General features: G+C 44.3%; 1 protein-coding gene across 1 annotated transcript in view; it reads left to right on the top strand.

Annotated features, from left to right (window-relative positions):
• The window catches only part of PLEKHG4B (pleckstrin homology domain containing, family G (with RhoGef domain) member 4B), a 76,774-nt gene that overhangs the window by 45,228 nt on the left and 12,338 nt on the right, over positions 1-19,208 (top strand). Inside the window, exons 6-12 of the mRNA XM_006876907.1 lie at positions 1,982-2,098; positions 2,458-2,556; positions 6,435-6,577; positions 7,028-7,166; positions 9,182-9,289; positions 9,380-9,909; positions 17,278-17,527. Of these exons, the coding sequence (XP_006876969.1) occupies positions 1,982-2,098; positions 2,458-2,556; positions 6,435-6,577; positions 7,028-7,166; positions 9,182-9,289; positions 9,380-9,909; positions 17,278-17,527 (1,386 nt within the window). The remainder of the gene's footprint in view (positions 1-1,981; positions 2,099-2,457; positions 2,557-6,434; positions 6,578-7,027; positions 7,167-9,181; positions 9,290-9,379; positions 9,910-17,277; positions 17,528-19,208) is intronic.

The following is a 19,208-nucleotide window of genomic DNA, read 5'->3' as shown; positions in this document are numbered from 1 at the left end:
TTTTATCATGCAATCTCCAACCTAATTTCCATTACTAAGCCATATTTTCCAACTATTGATTCTTCCTCTTTGTCTCCAACCTTTGCATTCCAATCACCAGTAATTATTGATACATCTTGATTACATGTGTGATCAGTTTGAAACTGAAGAAGTTGGTGGTGATGGAGGTGGTGGTTTTCCATGAAATCTGGTTTAGCTCATAGCGACTCTGTATAGAGTTGCCGAGGCTGTAAATCTTTACACCAGCAGAAACCTTTATCTTTCTTCTGTGGAACAGCTGGTAGTTTCTAACTACTGTTTGAGGTTAGCAATCCTACTCATTACCACTACGCTACCAGAACTCCTAAAGTTGGTAGAATTCTTCAGTTTCATCATCACTGGCTCTAGTGGTTGCTGAGTAAATTTGAATTATAGAGGTATTAACTGGTCTTCCTAGTACGGGATTGGATATTATCATATTATAGACAGTATTATACTTCAATACAGATCTTGATACGTTCTTTTTGATAATAAATGCAGTGCCATTCTTTTCGATTTGTCATTCCTGGCATAATAAACCATGTGATTGTCAGATTCAAATTGGCTAATACCAGTCTATTTCAGCTCACCAATACCTAGAATATGAATATTTTTGCATTCCATTTCATTTTTTACAATCTCCAATTTTCCTAGATTCATACTCCATGTATTTCATGTTTTCATTTTTAATGTTTGCAGCTATTTTTCTTCATTTTCTATTGTCCTCCATCAGCAAATGAAGGTCACGAAAGCGTTGCTCCATTCACGTTATCATGGTCAGCTCTACTTTAAGGAGGCACCTCTTCCCCAGTCGTATTTTGAGTGCCTCCCAATTGGAGGGGCTCATCTTCTGGCACTATATCTGATAGTATTCCCTTAATCATATTTCAATATTCAGTATTCTGGTGCTGACAGCGTTCCACTCTTTTCATCAGGTTTTCAGTGTCTAAATATTCTGAAGTAGCCCATCTCTCTTTCTTCCTACTCTGTCTTCATCTGGAAGCTTTGTCTGATAACTGCTTTAAAATCTTTGTCTAATAACTCCAAATCTGGGTCATCTCAGGGTTAGCCTCTGTTGATTATCTTTTCCCTGTAAGATGTTATACTTTTTCTGATTCTTCATGTGTTGAGTAACTTTTCATTGTAACCTTGGCACTGTGACGAATCTGGTTGTGGAGACTGGATTCCATTATAAATCTTTGAAGAGTGTTCTTTTAGCATGAATTTAACATGGTTGAACTCAACTGGAAAACTGTCATCTTTAATGGTTTGGTTCAGTTTTTTCTGCCTTTAGCTGCAGGCTGCTTTCAATCTGCCGCATGCATTTAGAGACGTGAACTGAGTTTCCATACACATCTGAGGCGTCCCCTTCTTAGGTTTTTTCCTTCTGGAAACCTACTTTTCCTTTCAAATGGCTATGGATGCCCATATTCTATCCTCTGGCTTTTTGGACTGAAAGATGCCCTTTTCCTAGTAAAGCATCAGCCACTCCACCTCTCACCATATACACAGCCTGCCTCCAGGTCAAAGCCACAGAAATGAGGAAGTCACTCCATGCCAGTCCCTTCATGACAGTTTCCGTTTCTCTGACATTCACCTGCTGGTAACTCTCCTTATACTGTGTGCAGACTTCTGAGAAGCGTCAACTGTGGCATAGTGCAAGTAGAGCCCCTTGTTCATGCTCACTTCCCCCTTCCTTTCTGCCCTTTTCCTTCTTCCCTCATCTTATTTCTGCCTTTCCTTAATTCAGGACTTTTCTTCATTTCTCTTTGTACTCTTCTGCTTTCACTGACTGTCACCTTCATGACTGTATACAACCACATGATATTCATTAGTGTCTCCCAGAACAGCTAAGCCTGCACCAGCCTCGCCAGATCTCTGTACCCAGTAATAACAGTTCTCCCAGAAGCAGATCTTTGGTGGTGGTCTGTGGCCCTAACATGTGACTGCCTCTCCTTGACAGTGTGAGGTGTTGAACTCCCTGAAGGCCCTGCACAAGCTCATTGATAGCTCCCAGCTGACTGCTGAGCTCGACGGCTCTTTCCCCTACAGTCACAGTGACTGGATCACCTTCCGAAGGGTAAGTGGCTTCCCCGCCTTTGTCAGGACCCTGGACACTTCTCTGCATGTGGATATTTTTACTCAGATCTGAAGACAGCACCATTCTGAGCTCCATACTGGTCACAGTCATTGCTTGCAGACTGTCTCTGGACAGCCAAGAAAATGCCTCCCTGTATTGAGGCCTGAAATCTGCCCTGGATTGCGGGAGGTGGGGCTGCTCCCAGCTGATAGTTCCATTGGATTTTCCAAAGATCACACTTAACACCCTGACAGTCATTTACAGCCATGAGATTAGCATAAATCTAGGAATTCAAAGCTGTTTATTTCAGCATCTGACAACTTTTCTACTACTGTCTCCCACTTCTCAAACTATGATAGAAATTGGAACCCTTCACAGCAAACTGCAAACAAGCCATTGCTTTCCTACAAAATTCAGTCTGTTCCCTGAATACCGACAGAGTCCTAAATACAGCACAGGTACGTTCTCCTGCTTTTATTTGCTTGACAGATGGGGACATATGGTTTAGCTAAAACTTTAAAATAAATATTTGGTTTTACCATCATCTGAACAGAGAATTTCAAATGTTTTGATTGTCAATTCCTTTCAATTCACAAAAGATCACTTCTTCCTGAATGTCACCATAAAACCCATCCCGTCCTTAAGGAAAGGCACACCATCATATTTGGGGATATGCCAGTATGGCACAAACAGTGATTGCTGTTGGGAATAAGTCATTGAAGCAAGATAGAGAGACAGATTGACCTCATAGGCCACAGCAGTCTAGAATATGAGGCTAGGGTACCCTGGAGACCTCTCATGGGTGGCGGGGGATCCATGGACCAGAGCCATATATCCCTTGTCTGAATAGTAGGTTTGTTGTAACTGAGTTTTGAGAACCCTTCTTTTCTTCCCATGAACTTCAATCCCAGACTCAGCCTCCCTTTCAGTGTGTCTGGGACTCCACTGCCTTCCTGCTTATACTGGGTGCCCCCTGTGGTGTTTTGTTTTATTTATAATGTGCATCATTAATAATGTCGACTGTTAATGAACTGGGACCACTACTTGTCTGTCACTGGTGGCTCTTGTGTGTTGGAAGCTATGCCACTGAATATTATAACACCAGCAGGGTCACCCGTGGAGGACAGGTTCAGTGGAGCTTCCAGACTACTGGTGTTCTACTTCTGAAACAAAGGCCATTTAAACGTTAAATATAGCAGAAGTACATTGCCTCATATACTGCCACAAGATGGAGACCTCAGGTTGGAAGGCACTCCAGAGTCGACTTGGGAAGAGCTGCCTCCTAAAAGTGGACTCCACCTTAGTGATGTGGATGGTATAGAAGTTCTGAGACTGGTGTGGTACAACTCAAAATGAGAAGGACCTGCTTCAAGTATACAATAGTAATCAGAATGTAAAATGTGCAAAGTATAAAACTAAGAAAATTGAAGTAATCACAAGTGAAATGAAGCATGTGAAGATGTATCCTAGGCATTAGTGAGTTGAAGTGGACTGGTAAGCATATGTTCTACTATGCCAGAAATGATATTTCAAGATATGTTCTGAAGTATTGTGCTCTCAGTGATGGGATAATATCCATATGCCTAAAAGGAAGAACAGTTAATCTGACTATTATTTAGATATACACACCAACCACTGATGCCAAATTAATTGAAGATTTTATCAACTTCAAGATCTGTCTTGAAGTACAGCTCTGTTTGTGATAGGATAGTATCCACGCACCTACAAGGAAGACCAGTTAATACCACTATTATTCAAATTTATGCACCAACCACCAGAGCCAGTGAGGATGAAATGAAAGAATTCTACCAACTTCTTCAATCTGAAATTGATCAAACATGCAATCAAGATATGTTGATAATTATTGACACTTGAAATTCAAAAGTTGGAAATGAAGATGAAGTATCAGTAGTTGGACAATATGGCCTTTGTTATAAATTTTGCTGGAAATCAAATGATAGAAAATTTTCAAGACCAATGACTTCTTCATTGCAAGTACCTTTTTTAAACAACATAAAAGATGACTATACACATCGACCTCACCAGATGGAATACACAGAAATCAAAATGACTACATCTATGGAACGAGATGGTGAAAGAGCTCCATATTATCAGTAAAAACAAGGCCAGGGGCAGACTGTGGAACAGACCAACAATTACTCATATGCAAGTTCAGGCTGAAGCTGAAGAAAATTGAAACAAGTCCATGAGAGCCAAAATATGACCTGGAACATATTCCACCTGAATTTAGAGATCATCTCAAAAACAGATTTGATGCATCAGACACTAAAGACTGAAAACAAGAGGAGTTATGGGATGAAATCAAGAATATCATACAGGAAGAAAGCACAAAGTCATTAAGAAGACAAGAAAGAAGGAAAAGACCAAAATGGGTGTCTGAAGAAACTCTGGAACTTGCTCTCCAGTGTAGAGATACTAAAGCAAATGGAAGAAATGAGGAAGTCCAAGAGCTGAAGAGAAAATTTCAAAAGGCAACAAGAGAATCCATGGTATTTTCAATAACGTCATATGCAAGCAAAAGCTGGACAGTGAATAAGGAAGACTGTAGAAGAATTGATGCTTTTGAGTTACGGTGTTGGAAGAGAATATTGAAAGTACCATGGGCTGCCCATAGAAACAACAGATCTGTGTTGGAAGAAGTGCATCCAGAGTGCTCCCTGGAAATCTGCATGGCTAAGTTTCGTCTCTCATACTTCAGACATATTTTCAGGATGAGTCCAGTCTCTGGAAGAGAATATCATATTTGGTCAAATGTAGGGCCAAAGAAAAAGAGGAAGCCCCCAAAGGAGATGGATTAGCACAATGGCAGCAGCAATGGGGTCAAATGTAGTCACAATTGTGAGGTTGGTGCAGGACTGGACAGTGTTTTATTCTGTTGGACATAGGATCGCTCTGAGTCATTACTGACTAAATGGCACCTAATAACAACAACAACGTACACGTGTAACTAACAAGATGGAAAGTACAAGATTCAAATCAACTGCGTCTGTAGGAAAAGATGATGAAGAAGCTCAATGTCATCAGTCAGAGCCAGACCAGATGTCAACTATGCAGTTTTGAGCTGAAGCTGAAGAAAATTAAACAAGTACATGGAAGCAAAAGTATGCCTTTGAATACATCCCACCTGAATTTAGCGACCATCTCAAGGAAAGATTTGCTCCATTACACACTAATGACCAAAGACCAGACAAGCTGTGGGATGACATCAAGGACATCATTCCTGAAGAAAGCAACAGATCACTAAAAAGGAAAGAAAGAAAAAACTGAAATGAATGTCAGAAGAGACTCTCTCAGGCTTGAAGTGTAGAGATGCTGAAGCAAATGGAAGAAATGAGGACGTTAAAGACCTGAACAGAAGACTTCAAAGGGTGGTTTGAGAAGACAGAGTAACATATTATAATGTGCAAATACCTGGAGTTAGAAAACCAAAAGGGAAAAAGACACACTACATTTCTCAAGCTGGAAGAACTGAAGGAAAAATTCAAGCCTCGAGTTGCAATGTTGAAGGATTTTATGAGAAAAATATTGAATGATGCAGGAAGCATCAAAAGAAGATGGAAGGAATACACAGTCACTATACTAGAAAGAATTGGTCAATGTTCACCCATTTCAGGAGGTAACATATGATCTGATTTAAAAATGGCTGCAACGATGCACTGCCAGAGGTTCACTGGATTCAGATGAGGACATGGAATGAGGGATATCATTGCTGATGTTAGATGGATCTTGGCTGAGAGCAGAGAATACCAGAAATATATCTACCTGTGCTTTACTGACTACGCAAAGACTTTTGACTGTGTGGACCATGACAAGCTATGAACAACATTGCAGAGAATGAGTATTCTGGAACACTTGGTTGTGCTCTTAAGAAACCTGAGCATAGACCAAGATGCAGTTGCTCAGACAGAAAAAGGGAACACTGAATGGTTTAAAATTAGGAAAGGTGTGCATCAGGCTTGTATTCTTTCACCGTACTTATTCAATCTGTATGCTGAGCAAGTAATCTGAGAAGCTGGATTACATGAAGACGAACGTGGCCTCAGGATTGGAGGAAAACTCATTAACAACCTGCGATATACAGATGATACAATCTTGCTTGCTGAAAGTGAAGCGGACTTAAAATACTTACTGATGAAGGTCAAAGAGCATGACCTTCGGTATGGTTTGCTCCTCAATGTACAGAAAACAACTAACACCTCCAATAACCACTACAATAAACTGGGTGGGTTCTCTTGGAGCAGGGCGTCTGCTAGTAGATGGGAGTGGGTGGGGAGTTTGCCTTGGAGCAGGTTGTATGGCTATTTCTTCTCTGCAGGAAGTGACCGAGCTCATCCGAACGCACAGGGCCATGATGAAGTGCGTCCTGGAAGACACACTGCTGGTCACCCTCAGGCTGGAGGGTGGCGCCATTCTGGCGAGGCTCAGGAGGGACGAGCTTGGCACCAGTGAGGATGGCCGGTGAGTGGACCCTGGAGCAGGTCTCCCAGAGCCCATGGGGGGTGGCTGCTCTGGGGAGCTTGCAGTACATAGGGAATAGCTCTCCAGGGAGTCCAGAAACTACACCCTAACCTGCATCATCACCTTTGCCTGGACCAGAGCTAAACCATTCTCACATGGTCTGACGAGACACCCAGACACCCTGATGGAGACTCAGAGTCAGTGGCCCTGAATCATGCTTCCATGTCGCCCTGGGGGCTTCCATCCCCTACTCCATCCCCCCACTGCCATGTGGAGTCAGCCTTTCTCCAGCCTGGTCGGAGCTCTGTCTTGGGTGTCTTTGCGGGCTCCTTCCTTGGGTGTGCACTTCTTTCTTTCAGGCATGAGTGGGCTCATGAGGAGTGTTCTGGTGTCGGAAGCACCATCCCCCCCCCATGGATATAAGGATGTGCCATCTACCCTCTTTTACAGGGACGCCATTGAGGTGGCCACCAGACTGTACGACCAGGTGGATGAGGAGGTGCACAGGCTCGTCCTCTCTTCCAACAGGTGTCTGCAGCATTTGGAGGGCCTGCAGGAGGTGCAGCCGCTCGAGGAGGACCCCACCGAGGTCAGTGTCCCCAGGCCTTAGAGGGAGGACCCCCACTGCTGGATGCACCCGTAGCTCATGAAGAAAGAGATGGGTGCCGTTTCCTTGTGGCAATGGAAGTGTTGACTGAATGGAAAAGCAAGTTAATTCGGAGGCTCCGACAGAGAAGGCCTGCTGTGGCACTGTAGGATCAGCACTGGACAGCAAATAACAAGGTCGGCAGTTCAAATCCACCAGCTGCTCCTCAGAAACCCTATTAAGAGTTTCTGTGAGTGGGAAGCGACTTAACGGCACTTAACAAGAGCAAGAATGGTGCTGCTGACAATGACCAAGCACACATGTATGACTTTCCCTCCATCCATATGTGCCCTGCAACCTTTCCAGGCACTTCAGTGCTGACACCCAGATTTACCCTGCATAGACGTGTGCACTTCCATCAAATGGATCTTGGCTGAAAGTAGAGAAAATCAAAAAGATGTCTACCTGCACCTTACTGACTATGCAAAGACTCCTGACTGCACGGATCACGACAGGTGGATAACGTTGTGAAGAATGAGTATGCCAGAACCTGACTGTGCTCTTAAGGAGCCTGTACATAGACCAAGAGACATCTGCTGAAACACAGCAAGAGGATACTGAATATATTGGAATCAGGGAAGGTGTGCTTCAGTTCTGTGTACTTTCACCATATTTATTCTGTCTGTAGACTTAGCAGATATTCCCAGAAGCTGGATTATATAACAAAGAACATGCCATCAGGATTGAGAAAGACCCATTACCAACCTGCAATATGGAGATGATACAACCTTACTTGCTGAAAGTAAAGAGGGCTTAAAATACTTACTGATGAAGATCAAAGACCACAGCCTTTGGTATGGGTTGCATCTCAATGTAAAGAAAAGAAAAATCTTCATAACTGTACCAGTAAATAACATAATGATAAATGGAGAAAAAAAAATGTGAAGTTGTGAAAGACGTCATTGTGCTCCGGTCCACACAACGGAACACCAAATGGTTTAAAATTAGGAAATGTGTGCTCAAGGTTGTATTCTTTCACCATACTTAACCTGTATGCTGAGCAAATAATCCAAGAAACTGGATTAAATGAAGAAAAATGTGGCATCAGGATTGAAGGAAGACTCATTAACAACCTGCGATATGCAGATGATACAACCTTTATTGCTGAAAGTGAAGAAGACTTAAAATATTTACTGATGAAGATCAAAGAGCACAGCCTTCGGTATGGATTACATCTTAATGTCAAGAAAACAAAAATCCTCACCACTGGACCAATAAATAACATCAAGATAAATGGAGAAGAGATTGAAGCAGTGAAAGATTGCATTTTGCTTGGATCCACCATCACCACTCATGGAAGCAGCAGTCAAGAAATTAAGCAATGTATTGCATTAGACAAATCTGCTGCACAAGACCTCTTTAAAGTGTCAAAAAGCAAAGATGTCAACTTGAGGCCTAAGGTGTGCCAGACTCAGCCCATGGTATTTTCCGTAGTCTCATATGCATGTGAAAGTTGGATAGTGAATAAGGAAGACCATAGAAGAATTGATGCCTTTGAGCTATGGTGTTGGAAGAGAATATTAAATGTACCATGGGCTGCCAAAAGAACAAACCAATCTGTGTTGGAAGAAGTACAGCCAGAGTGCTCCCTGGAAGCCAGGATGGCCAAATTTTGTCTCTCATACTTTGGATGTATTATTATGACCTACCAGTCCCTTGAGAAGGATATTAGGTTTGGTAAATTGGAGGGGCGGGGACAAAAAGGAAGCCCCCCAATGAGATGGATTGACATAGTGGCAGCTTCGATGGGCTCAGATGTAGCAACAGTTGTGAGGTTGGCACAGGATCAGGCAGTGTTTTGTTCTGTTGCGCACAGGATCGCTATGAGTTGGTACCAACTTGATGGCCCCTAACAACAACAGGTCCTCACAGGACCCCCATCTCTAGTACTCACAGGACTCTCTGGGAGCTCCCGGGACCTTCCACCTCTGGTGCTCACGTGACTCCCCCGAATTTAGGACTCACAGGACCTGCCCTGGGAGCTCGTGGTACCCCCCACCTCTGGTACTCATGGGATCCATCCCTGGGAGTTCATCAGACTCCCCAACTACCCCCTCCCTGCCCAAGTGAGCCCCAAAGGTGTGCTGTAGGCAGACTAGTGCGAACCACATAGTGTGTGGTCACCCCGTGCTGACTGACTCCCTCCTTTTCTCCAGGCAGCTGGGTGGACTTCTCCCTGCAGGAAATGCCCCAATACCGCTGAAGACTCAGCTCCTTTTCCTGATGCTGAGCACTTGGGGCCCTCCACCCTGGAGCCGGGGCCATACCAAACCTTGTGGTCACAGACCCGACAGACCAACCACCTAGAGGAGACCCTTCCTGAAGCTGTCCCCGGCTGCAGCTTACCAGCCTCCCCACAAGGTACCAGTCCCTCACAGGCGGACACGTACCTTGGCCCAGGTGGCCTCCTGGACAACGGCTCCCCCTGCCAACCCGAGCCCACCCCCGGCCCCCGCCTCAGGAAGCACCCCCTGAAGAAGATGATGAAAACCCAGAGCTTTGAGGCATTCCTGCCCGCTGGCTCCAGGGATCCCCGCCAGCCGAGACACACTGGAGTGCACATCCGAGGCTTGGAGGTGACCAGCTCCGTGGCTGCTGAGACCCCCCTGCTCGTCCGGAACCGCAGCCAGTCCTCTCCCTCCAGAGTCCAGCACCCCGAGGAGGACGGGAGAACACACGTGGGAAGGTGAGCTGGACATGCCCCACTCTTTGGACCCAGCGGTGGGTGGGAGGTGAGGATCAGCGCATCACATTACCAGGTGCTTGTCTGGAAGGGAGATGCTCGGATACTCACAGCTTCACCCCCGCCAAGCTGAAGGGGCTTTGTCTGAGTTTAAACAGAGGTGGCTCAAACGGCTGCATGCTCAGCTACTAACCAGAAGCCTTGAGCCCACGCCCACCTGCCTGGTGACCTGCAGTCACAGCACACATCACAGAGCCCAGCTCACGTGAGCTGGCACGAGGCCGAGTCAGCCCAACGGCAGCTGGGTTTGAGTTTAAACAGGATGCCAGTGTCCCATCCCACCCATTCTCCTGATCTGAAGATCATTTGCTCCTTTATGGCCTGTGGTAACCATGCACACGCGCTCTGACTTTCTTATTGTTGTATTTTTAGCACTGTCGTTTGAGTGAAAGATTATAGAACAGATCCGTTTTCCATTCAGTAATGTATACACATTTTGTTTGATGACATGGATTGTAACCCACACACTGTATTAACGCTCATCCCCTCTTTCTCCCTGAGTTCACTGTGTTCATTTGTCCTTTTCTGCCCGTTCCTGCCTTCTGAGGTTGGCTTTTGGGCAGATGCCGTCCTTTTGGTGGATTGTACAAAGGACTCTGGTCCTCACAGGTGTTATAAGTCTGTCTGGTGTTTGGCTGCAAGTTGTGCCAGGCTTGAAGGGTGTCTAAGAGCCACAGTCTCGGGGGTTCCACTTGTCATTTTTAGTCCCTGCCTCTCAAAGAGTTCATATTGTGGCCGTGACTCATGTGGTCCCTACGGCCTTTGGACGCACTGTCTCCTTGAATCTTTGATTTTCTTCACTCTGCTTTGCTTTGGATGAGGAGACACCAATAGTTGTGTATTAGGTGGCTTCTCAGACTTTTAAGACCCCAGTTGTTACTCACCGAAGTAGAATGTAGAACAATGTGGATTGTGTTAGACAGGTTGAACAGGTTGTTCACCAAGACTGTGATCCTAACTCAAGTCTAGTGACTCGTTCCTTCTTGGTGTTTGCTTATGGCTAAGAAGTTTTCAGAACTTTTACCCGGTATGGTCACCAGCATATGTTGTTGTTCTTAAGTGGTGTCAGGTTGGTTCTGATTCACGGCTACTCTGTTTAGGGTTCTCAAGGAGCGTCTGCTGTGTTTGAACCACTGACCTTGATTTTTTGTGTTGTTGCTGTTAGGTGCGGTTGAGTCTTTGACAACTTGAATCTCTTCTCTGCTTATCATGATGTTACTTATTGGTCCACGTGTAAGGATTTTTGTTTACATTGAGGTGTAATCCATACTGAAAACTGTATTGTTTGGTCTTCATCACTGAGTATTTTAAGGCTTCTTCACTTCCAGCAAGTAAAATCAGCAGAGCGTATCTTACCTCCACGTGTGTGAGAAGAGCTGTTGTTGGTGTTGTTAGGTGTCATCAAGTCAGTATCAACTCACAGTGACCCTATGTACAAGAGAAAGAGACACTGCCCAGTCCTGGGCCAACCTCACAATCATTGATACATTTGAATCCATTGATGCTGCCACTGGGCCGGTTCATCTCACTGAGGGTCTTCCTCTTTTTCTCCGACCTCCCACTTTACTAGACATGATAGCATTCTCCAATGACTAGTCCCTCCTGACAATATGTCCAAAGGATGAAGTCTGGTCATCCTGGCCTCTAAGAAGCACTCTGCCTGCACTTCTTCCAACACAGATCTGTTGGTTCTTTTGGCAGTCCATGGCACTTTCAATATTCTCCTCCAACACCATAACTCAAAAGCATCAATTCTTCTATGATCTTCCTTATTCACTGTCCAACTTTCATATGCATATGAGGTTATTGAAAATACCATGGCTTGGGTCAAGTGCACCTTAGTCCTTAAACTGACACCTTAGCTCTTCAATATTTTAAAGAGGTCTTGTGCAGCAGATTTGCCTAATGCAATACTTCTTTTGATTTCTTAACTGCTTCTTCCATGAAAGTTGATGGTTGATCCAAGCATCTCTGGCAATTTCAATCTTTGATAACTTCAATCTTTTCTCTATTTATATAAGTGTTGTTTATTGGTCCAGTGGTGAGGATTTTTGTTTTCTTTACATTGAGTTGCAACCCATACCGAAGACTGTGGCCTTTGATCTTCACCAGTAAGTATTTTAAGTTATCTTGGCTGTCATCAAGCAAGATTGTATCATCTGCCTATGGCAGGTTGTTAATGAGTAAGAAGAGTTCTAAATATTCTAAATCTACCTTTGTTTCTGATTCCCTAAAAGGGGTAGTGTTGGTGTGTGGTTGAGGTGTGAGGGGTGTGGACATCCTGGCCAACTGAGGTGCTATTACTCAGATACGGGAGTATCTGCCAACCACCCTGCTGACCTGGGGAAAGGGCGATGCAGGTTCCCGGCTCTGCTGTACGTGGGTGAGCTCCGCAGCATTGCCCACCTTAGCTGCTTTTCACTCTGCTGCAGTAGAATGGCATCAGCTGTGGGCCTGAGCACTGTGTCTCAGCCTCTGTTGGAAGCCTGCTAGGTTTCCTCTGAGAGCCATAAAAGTGGTGGTCTGCAGCACAGAGTGGTGGTACCTAACCCGACATCGTGGGCTGACGGGGAGATCACCAGTCTCCAGGGCAGGACATCAGGGGAAGCCTGTGGTGCCCTCCTAGGCAGCTCAGAAAGACACGTGACCACTGAGTAGCCACATCTGCCTACTGCAGACATCATAACCACTCTTGTTGAACGCTGCTCTTGAAGGCCACTGTGGGAAACATGGATGCATTCCTGCAGTTCCTCCTTAGCTCCCGCAGCACCAGGGTTACCAAGGCAGTGAGGCGTGGCCACCAGAACTTCACATCCAGGACAAGTGCCAGGGAGGCATGGTGTCAGAGGCTTAGGGACCCTCATCAAGGTGGATCGGCCCAAGCCAAATCTGGGACGGTAGCCTTTGTGAACAGTGTCCTCCCTGGCTCCACCAAGTGGACATCCCTCCCTGCAAAACGGGTTATAACTCTCCCATTTTCTGTTTTACTCATTTCCTCACTTCATCTCTGGGCTGTAGTCCCGAGGCTGCAGCTGCGGACCACCTCTGTCAACGCCCCTGGTTGGGCTTGACCACAGTGCAGAGCTGGCTTTTCAGGAGTCCCATCTGGTGGGGAGCAGTAGACATGGATCAGAAACCCATTTTGCTACATAAATTCCCATCATATCCTTCTGTGCAGAGGCCTCTTCTTTCCAGAAGATTCCAGAATGAAACCACCTGGGACAGGGAACCACCATGGCTCAGAAATAAAGTTAAGGAGCCCCAGGAATCTGACACAATCCCTGCTTTCCAACTTTCAAACAATAATCAACAGGCCACTGCTGCCCAGTCAATTCCAACCATAGTGACCCCATAAGGATGGAGTAAAGCTGCTGATCTGTAGGGTCTCCAAGGCTGTAAGTCTTTACAGGAGCAGACCACTTCATTTTGTCCCCTCGGAGCAAGGTTTGAACAGTCACCCTTGCTGTTAGAAGCTCAGTACATAATGCACTGCACCATCAGGGCACCAGCTTTCAAAGGGGCCTCTCATCTGAAAAGACCCCATTTTACAATGGTCAGTGAACGAATGACGTTTCAAGTCTTTCCCTAAAGTGTATCCCGTCCCTTTATTTCTCATCTTTTCTCATGTTGTTGTTGTTAAGTGCTGTGCAGTCGGCACCTTAGTCACCATTCATAGGTCAGTTTGTCATGCTGTGGTGGCTGGCATGTTGTTTTGATTCTGGAAGCTCTGTCATTGGTATTTTAAATTCCAAGAGGGCCATGCGTGGTGGACAGGTTTCAGCTGAGCTTCCAGACTTAGATGAACTCGGAAGAAGGAGAGACAACTGCTCCTACTATTCAGTCATTTAGAGCCTTGTGAGTAGCAGTGGAGCACTGTCAGATAGCAGAGTGCTGGAAGATGAGCCCCTCAAGTTGGAAGGCACTCAAACACGACTGGGGAAGAGCTGCCGCCTCCAAGTGGAGTTGACCGTGATGACGTGACTGAAGTAAAACCTTCAAAACCTTCATTTGATGATGGGGCACAACTCAAAATGAGGAGAAACAACTGTATACATCCATTAATAATCAGAACATGGAATGTATGAATATGAATCTAAGAAAGTTGGAAGTTGTCAAAAAATGAAATGGATCTCATAAAATATCAATATTTGAGGCATTGATAAAGTGGAGTCCTGGTGTGGTGTTGTGGGTTAATGCATTAGACTGCAAAGTCGTTTGAACTGCAAGGTTGGTAGTTCAGGCTCACCAGCTGCTCCTTAGAAACCCTATCCAGGTTCACTACGGGTTGGAATCGACTCGACAGCACTTAACAACAACAAGTGAACTGGAATGGACTGGTATTGGCCATTTTGAATCTGGCAGTTACATAGTTTACTATGTGGGGAATGACAAATTGAGGAGGAATGGCATCCTATTTTTATGATGACATAAAAAGAACCTATCAAGATCTGTCTTGGAGTATAATGCTGTCTGTGATAGGATAATATCCATACAGCTACAAGGAAGACCAGTTAATACAACTATTACTCAAATTTACACACATACCACTAAATCCAGTGATGATGAAAGTGAAGAATTCTACCAATTTCTTCAGTCTGAAATTGATCAAACATGCAGTCAAGATTCATTGATAATTACTGGCATTTTGGAATGCAAAAGTTGGAAATAAAGAGGAAAGATCAGTAGCTGGAAGCTTTGGCCTTGGTGATAGAGAAGAGACTGAAAATCACATGATAGAATTTTGCAAGACCAATAATTTACACACTGTAAATGCCTTTCTTAAATAACATAAAAGATGACTAATACACATGGACCTCATCAGGTGGAATACAGAGAAATCAAACTGACATATATATGTAGAAAAAGATGGTAGAAAAACTCCAGATCATCAGCCAAAAAAAAGCCAGGGGCAGACTATGGAACAGACCATCAATTACTCATATGCAAATTCAGGCTGAAGCTGAAGAAAATTAAAACAAGTCTATGAGAGCCAAAATATGACCTGGAACATATCCCACCTGGATTTAGAGATCATCTCAAGAACAGATTTGATGCATTAGACACTAAAGACTGAAGACCAGAAGAGTTGTGGGATGACACCAAGAACATCACGCAGGAAGAAAGCAAAAAGTCATTAAGAAGACAAGAAATAAGGGAAAGACCCAAATGGAAGTCAAAGAGTAGAGTAGTTGCTCTCCAGTGTAGAGATGTTGAAACAAATGGAAGAAATGAGGAGGTAAAAGAGCTGTATAGAAAATTTCAAAGGGCAGCCCAGGAAGACAAACTCAAATATTAAAGTGAAATGTGCAAATATTTAGAGCTACAAAACCAAAAGGGAAGAACACACTCAGCATTTCTCAAGCTGAGGGAACTGAAGAAAAAATTTAAGCCTCAACTTGCAATATTGAAGGATTGTATGGGCAAAATACTGACTGATGCAGAAAGCATCAAAAGAAGATGGAAGGGATACACAGAGTCACTGTACCAAAAAGAAATGGTAGATATTCAAATATTTGAAGAGATAACATATGATCAAGAGCCAGTGATATTGAAGGAAGAAGTCCAAGGTGCTCCAAAGGCACTGGCAAAGAACAAGGTGCCAGAAATTGGTGCAGTGCCAATTGAATTCTTCCACCAAACTGATGCAGCTCTGGAGGCCTCACTCATCGGTGTCAAGAAAACTACCCAGCCAACTGATTGTAAGAGGCCCATATTTGCACCCATTCCAAAGCCAAGTGACCCAAAGGAATGCAGAAATCACCAGACAGTATCACTAATCTCACATGCAAGTGGAATTTTATTAAACAGAATTCAAAACTGGACGCAACAGTAGATTGACAGAGAAATGACAGCGGATGAGGCCGTGATATGAGAGATATCATTGCTGACGTCAGATGGATCTTGGCTGAAAGCAGAGAATTACAGAAAGATTTTACCTGTGTTTTGTTGATTATGCAAAGGCTTTCAATTGTGTGAAACATGACAAGCTATCGACGACCTGACGACCTTGTGGAGAATGAGTATTCCAGAATACTTGATTGTGCTCATGAGGAACCTGTCCATAAACCAAGAGGCAGCTGTTTGACCAGAACAAGGGAACACTGAATGGTTAAAATTAGAAAAGATGTGTGCCAAGGTTGTATTCTTTCATCATACTTATTCAGCATGTACCCTGAACAAATAATCCAAGAAGTTGAACTGTATGAAGATGAATGTGGCATCAGGATTGGTGGAAGACTCATTAACTTGTGATATGCAGATGATACAACCTTGCTTGCTGAAAGCAAAGAGGACTTAAAATACTTACTGATGAAGATCCAAGAACACAGCCTTCAGTATGAGTTACACCTCAATGTAAAGAAAACAAAAATCCTCACCACTAGAGCAATAAGTGGAAAACAGATAGATGTCAAAGACTTCATTTTGCTCAAATCAACCATCAGCTCTCGTGGAAGCAGCAATCAAGAAATCAAACAACATATTGCATCAGGCAAATCTGCTCTACAAGACCTCTTTAAAGTGTTGAAGAGCAAAGATGGCAGTTTGAGGACTACGGTGCACTGAGCAAGTCATGGTATTTTCAGTAATCTCATATGCATGTGAGAGTTGGACAATGAATAAAGAACACTGGAGAAGAATTGAGGCATTTGAGTTAACATGCTGGAGAAGACTATTAAAAGTCCCAAACAATAAACCAATCCGTGTTGGAAGAGGTACAGCCAGAATGCTCCTGAGAAGAAGCCAGGATGGTGAGACTTTGTCTCTCATACTTCAGACATATTGTCAGAAGGGATCAGTCCCTGGAGAAGAACATCATGCTTGGTAAAGTGGAGGGTCGGCGAAAAACAGCAAGACCCCCAATGAGATGGATTGGCATAGTGGCAGCAGCAATGGACTCAAACATAGCAACGATTGTGAATTTGGCCCGGGAGTGGTCAGTGCTGTGTTTTGCTGTGCAGAAAGAGTTGGTACTAACAGGACAGCACCTAACAACAACAACTGGAGTGTCTGGTGGGTTTGAACTGCTGTCCTTGCAATGTGCAGTCCAGCGTTGAACCTACAGGGACACAGCAGGACTGCTCCAGATGCCGACAGAGAAAGCCAAAGTGTGGAGCAGATTGGAATCTTTTGTTTCTGAAAACAAATGATCTTGAGAGCAATTGTTTAGTGTCCCCCATGTACAGAGGACGCACCACCTGTCTGTCTCCAGTTTCCTGAAGTTGGCTTTGTTTCCCTGTGGGACAAAGCCTCTAAGTAGACATGATCCTTGGGACTTAGGTGATGCATCCAACCTGTTTTCTTATCTTCCAGCCGCCTGCATCACATAATGGCCGAGATGGTGTCCACAGAGAGGGAGTATGTCAGGTCCTTAGGCTATGTCATCGACAACTATTTTCCAGAGATGGAAAGGCTGGACCTGCCTCAGGATCTGCGGGGGAAACGTGGCATCATCTTTGGGAACCTGGAGAAGCTCTATGACTTCCATGGGCAGCACTTTCTCAGGGAGCTGGAGCGATGCTGGCAATGCCCACTGGCTGTGGGCCAAGGTTTCCTGAAACACGTGAGTCCCTGGCACAACGGAGGCGAGGCTTCCTGAACACAGGAGTCCCAGGGCACAATGGGGCCGAGGTTTTTCTAGAACACGTGAGTCCCAGTAGACAGTGGAGTCATGGTTTCCTGGAATATGTGAGTCCCCCAGGAAGAGTCGGGCCAGGCCCTTCTCCCTGGGAGTAGCATGGTGTGGAGAGCTTCACCTACATCTTCCCTTGTCATTCCCCGACAACCCTGTGGGACAGCAGCTATTACTCCCTAGGCCACCGTAGGCCATTGGCCAAAAGCAGTTCCCAAAATCAGTTCCTTAGAACCCATTCTTTGTGGTCCTCGGCCTGGGGCTCATTTTCCCTCCTGAGGAGCTTCGGGGTCAGCTTGTCAAGTTCTGAGAACAATCTTTTTGATTTTAACTAGAAGCATATTGAATGGTAGATTAAAGAACTGTTGCTTAGTCTTGTCTTGATTATGAATACATAATAGCTCTCTAGTTGGGTCTTCATGCTCACCCTCCAGTAAACAGTTTAATTTACTCTATAAAGAAAATTCAACAAAGTGCCCAAGGCAATAGCAATGTTAAGTAGCCAAATAAATACTTCAGACAGGAAAGAACTTTTTAAAACAAAAAGAAATTCACTGAACTTTTCAAAACTGTTTCTTTTTAAAACTCGTAAAGTATATTGTATTGTTTTTAGGTGTCATGGAGTTGGTTCTTATAGAATAAGTTGATGCGTTTGACTCTTGGAAAACCTGTGAACAACAGAACGAAACACTGCGTGCTCCTCCACCCGCCTCACAATTGCTATTAAGCTTGAGTCTTGTTCCCGTCACTGTGACAGTCCATCTCATTCAGGGTCTTCCTCTTGTTTGCTGACCTTTATTTACCAAGCAGGATGTTCTTCTCCAGGGACTGATCCCTCCTGATAATGTGTCCAAAGTATGTAAGGTGAAGCTTTGCCATCCTCTCACCTGTGAAGTGTTCTAGTTGAACTTTTACCAAGACAGATTTTTTTATGTTTTTCTGACATTTTAGAAATTTGTTTGGACACTTAAAAAAAAAAAAGTCTGAATCTATAGCAGTCCCTGGAACCTAATGTCAACTACAAGCCCTTGTGAACTAGCTCCCTGAGTAATACCTTCACAGGGAGAACCCAAAACTTCACCAAAAGGTCAGAAGAAAACTTGAACAAATAGAATGCAATTCTCATGAACTGGAATCTCCAGTTCTAGAAGTTAAATTTCTCTAAATCTCTAAATTCAATGTCATTATAGTCAAACATGCATATGTTGTTGTTGTTAGACGCCATCGAGTCAGTACCGACCCATAGCGACCCTACGTACAATAGACGAAACACTGCCCAGTCCTGGGCCAGCCTCACAATTGTTGCCACGCTTGAGCCCACTGATGCTGCCACTTGGCCAATCCATCTCGCTGGGGGTCTTCCTCTTTTTCTCTGACCCTCCACCTTACCAAATATAGTATCTGAAGTATGAGAGACAAAGTTTGGCCATCCTGGCCTCCAAGGAGCACTCTGGCTGCACTTCTTCCAAAACGGATCTATTGGTTCTTTTGGCAGCCCAGGGTACTTTCAATATTCTCCTACAACACCAGCAGATTTGCCTAATGCAATGCATCATTTGATCTTGACTGCTGCTTCCATGAGTGTTGATAGTTGATCCAAGAAGAATGAAGT

Source organism: Chrysochloris asiatica, unplaced genomic scaffold (genome assembly GCF_000296735.1).
Source record: "Chrysochloris asiatica unplaced genomic scaffold, ChrAsi1.0 scaffold00424, whole genome shotgun sequence".
Taxonomy (NCBI): domain Eukaryota; kingdom Metazoa; phylum Chordata; class Mammalia; order Afrosoricida; family Chrysochloridae; genus Chrysochloris; species Chrysochloris asiatica.
Note: the sequence above shows the minus strand (reverse complement) of the source record. Positions and strands in the feature narration are given on the sequence as shown.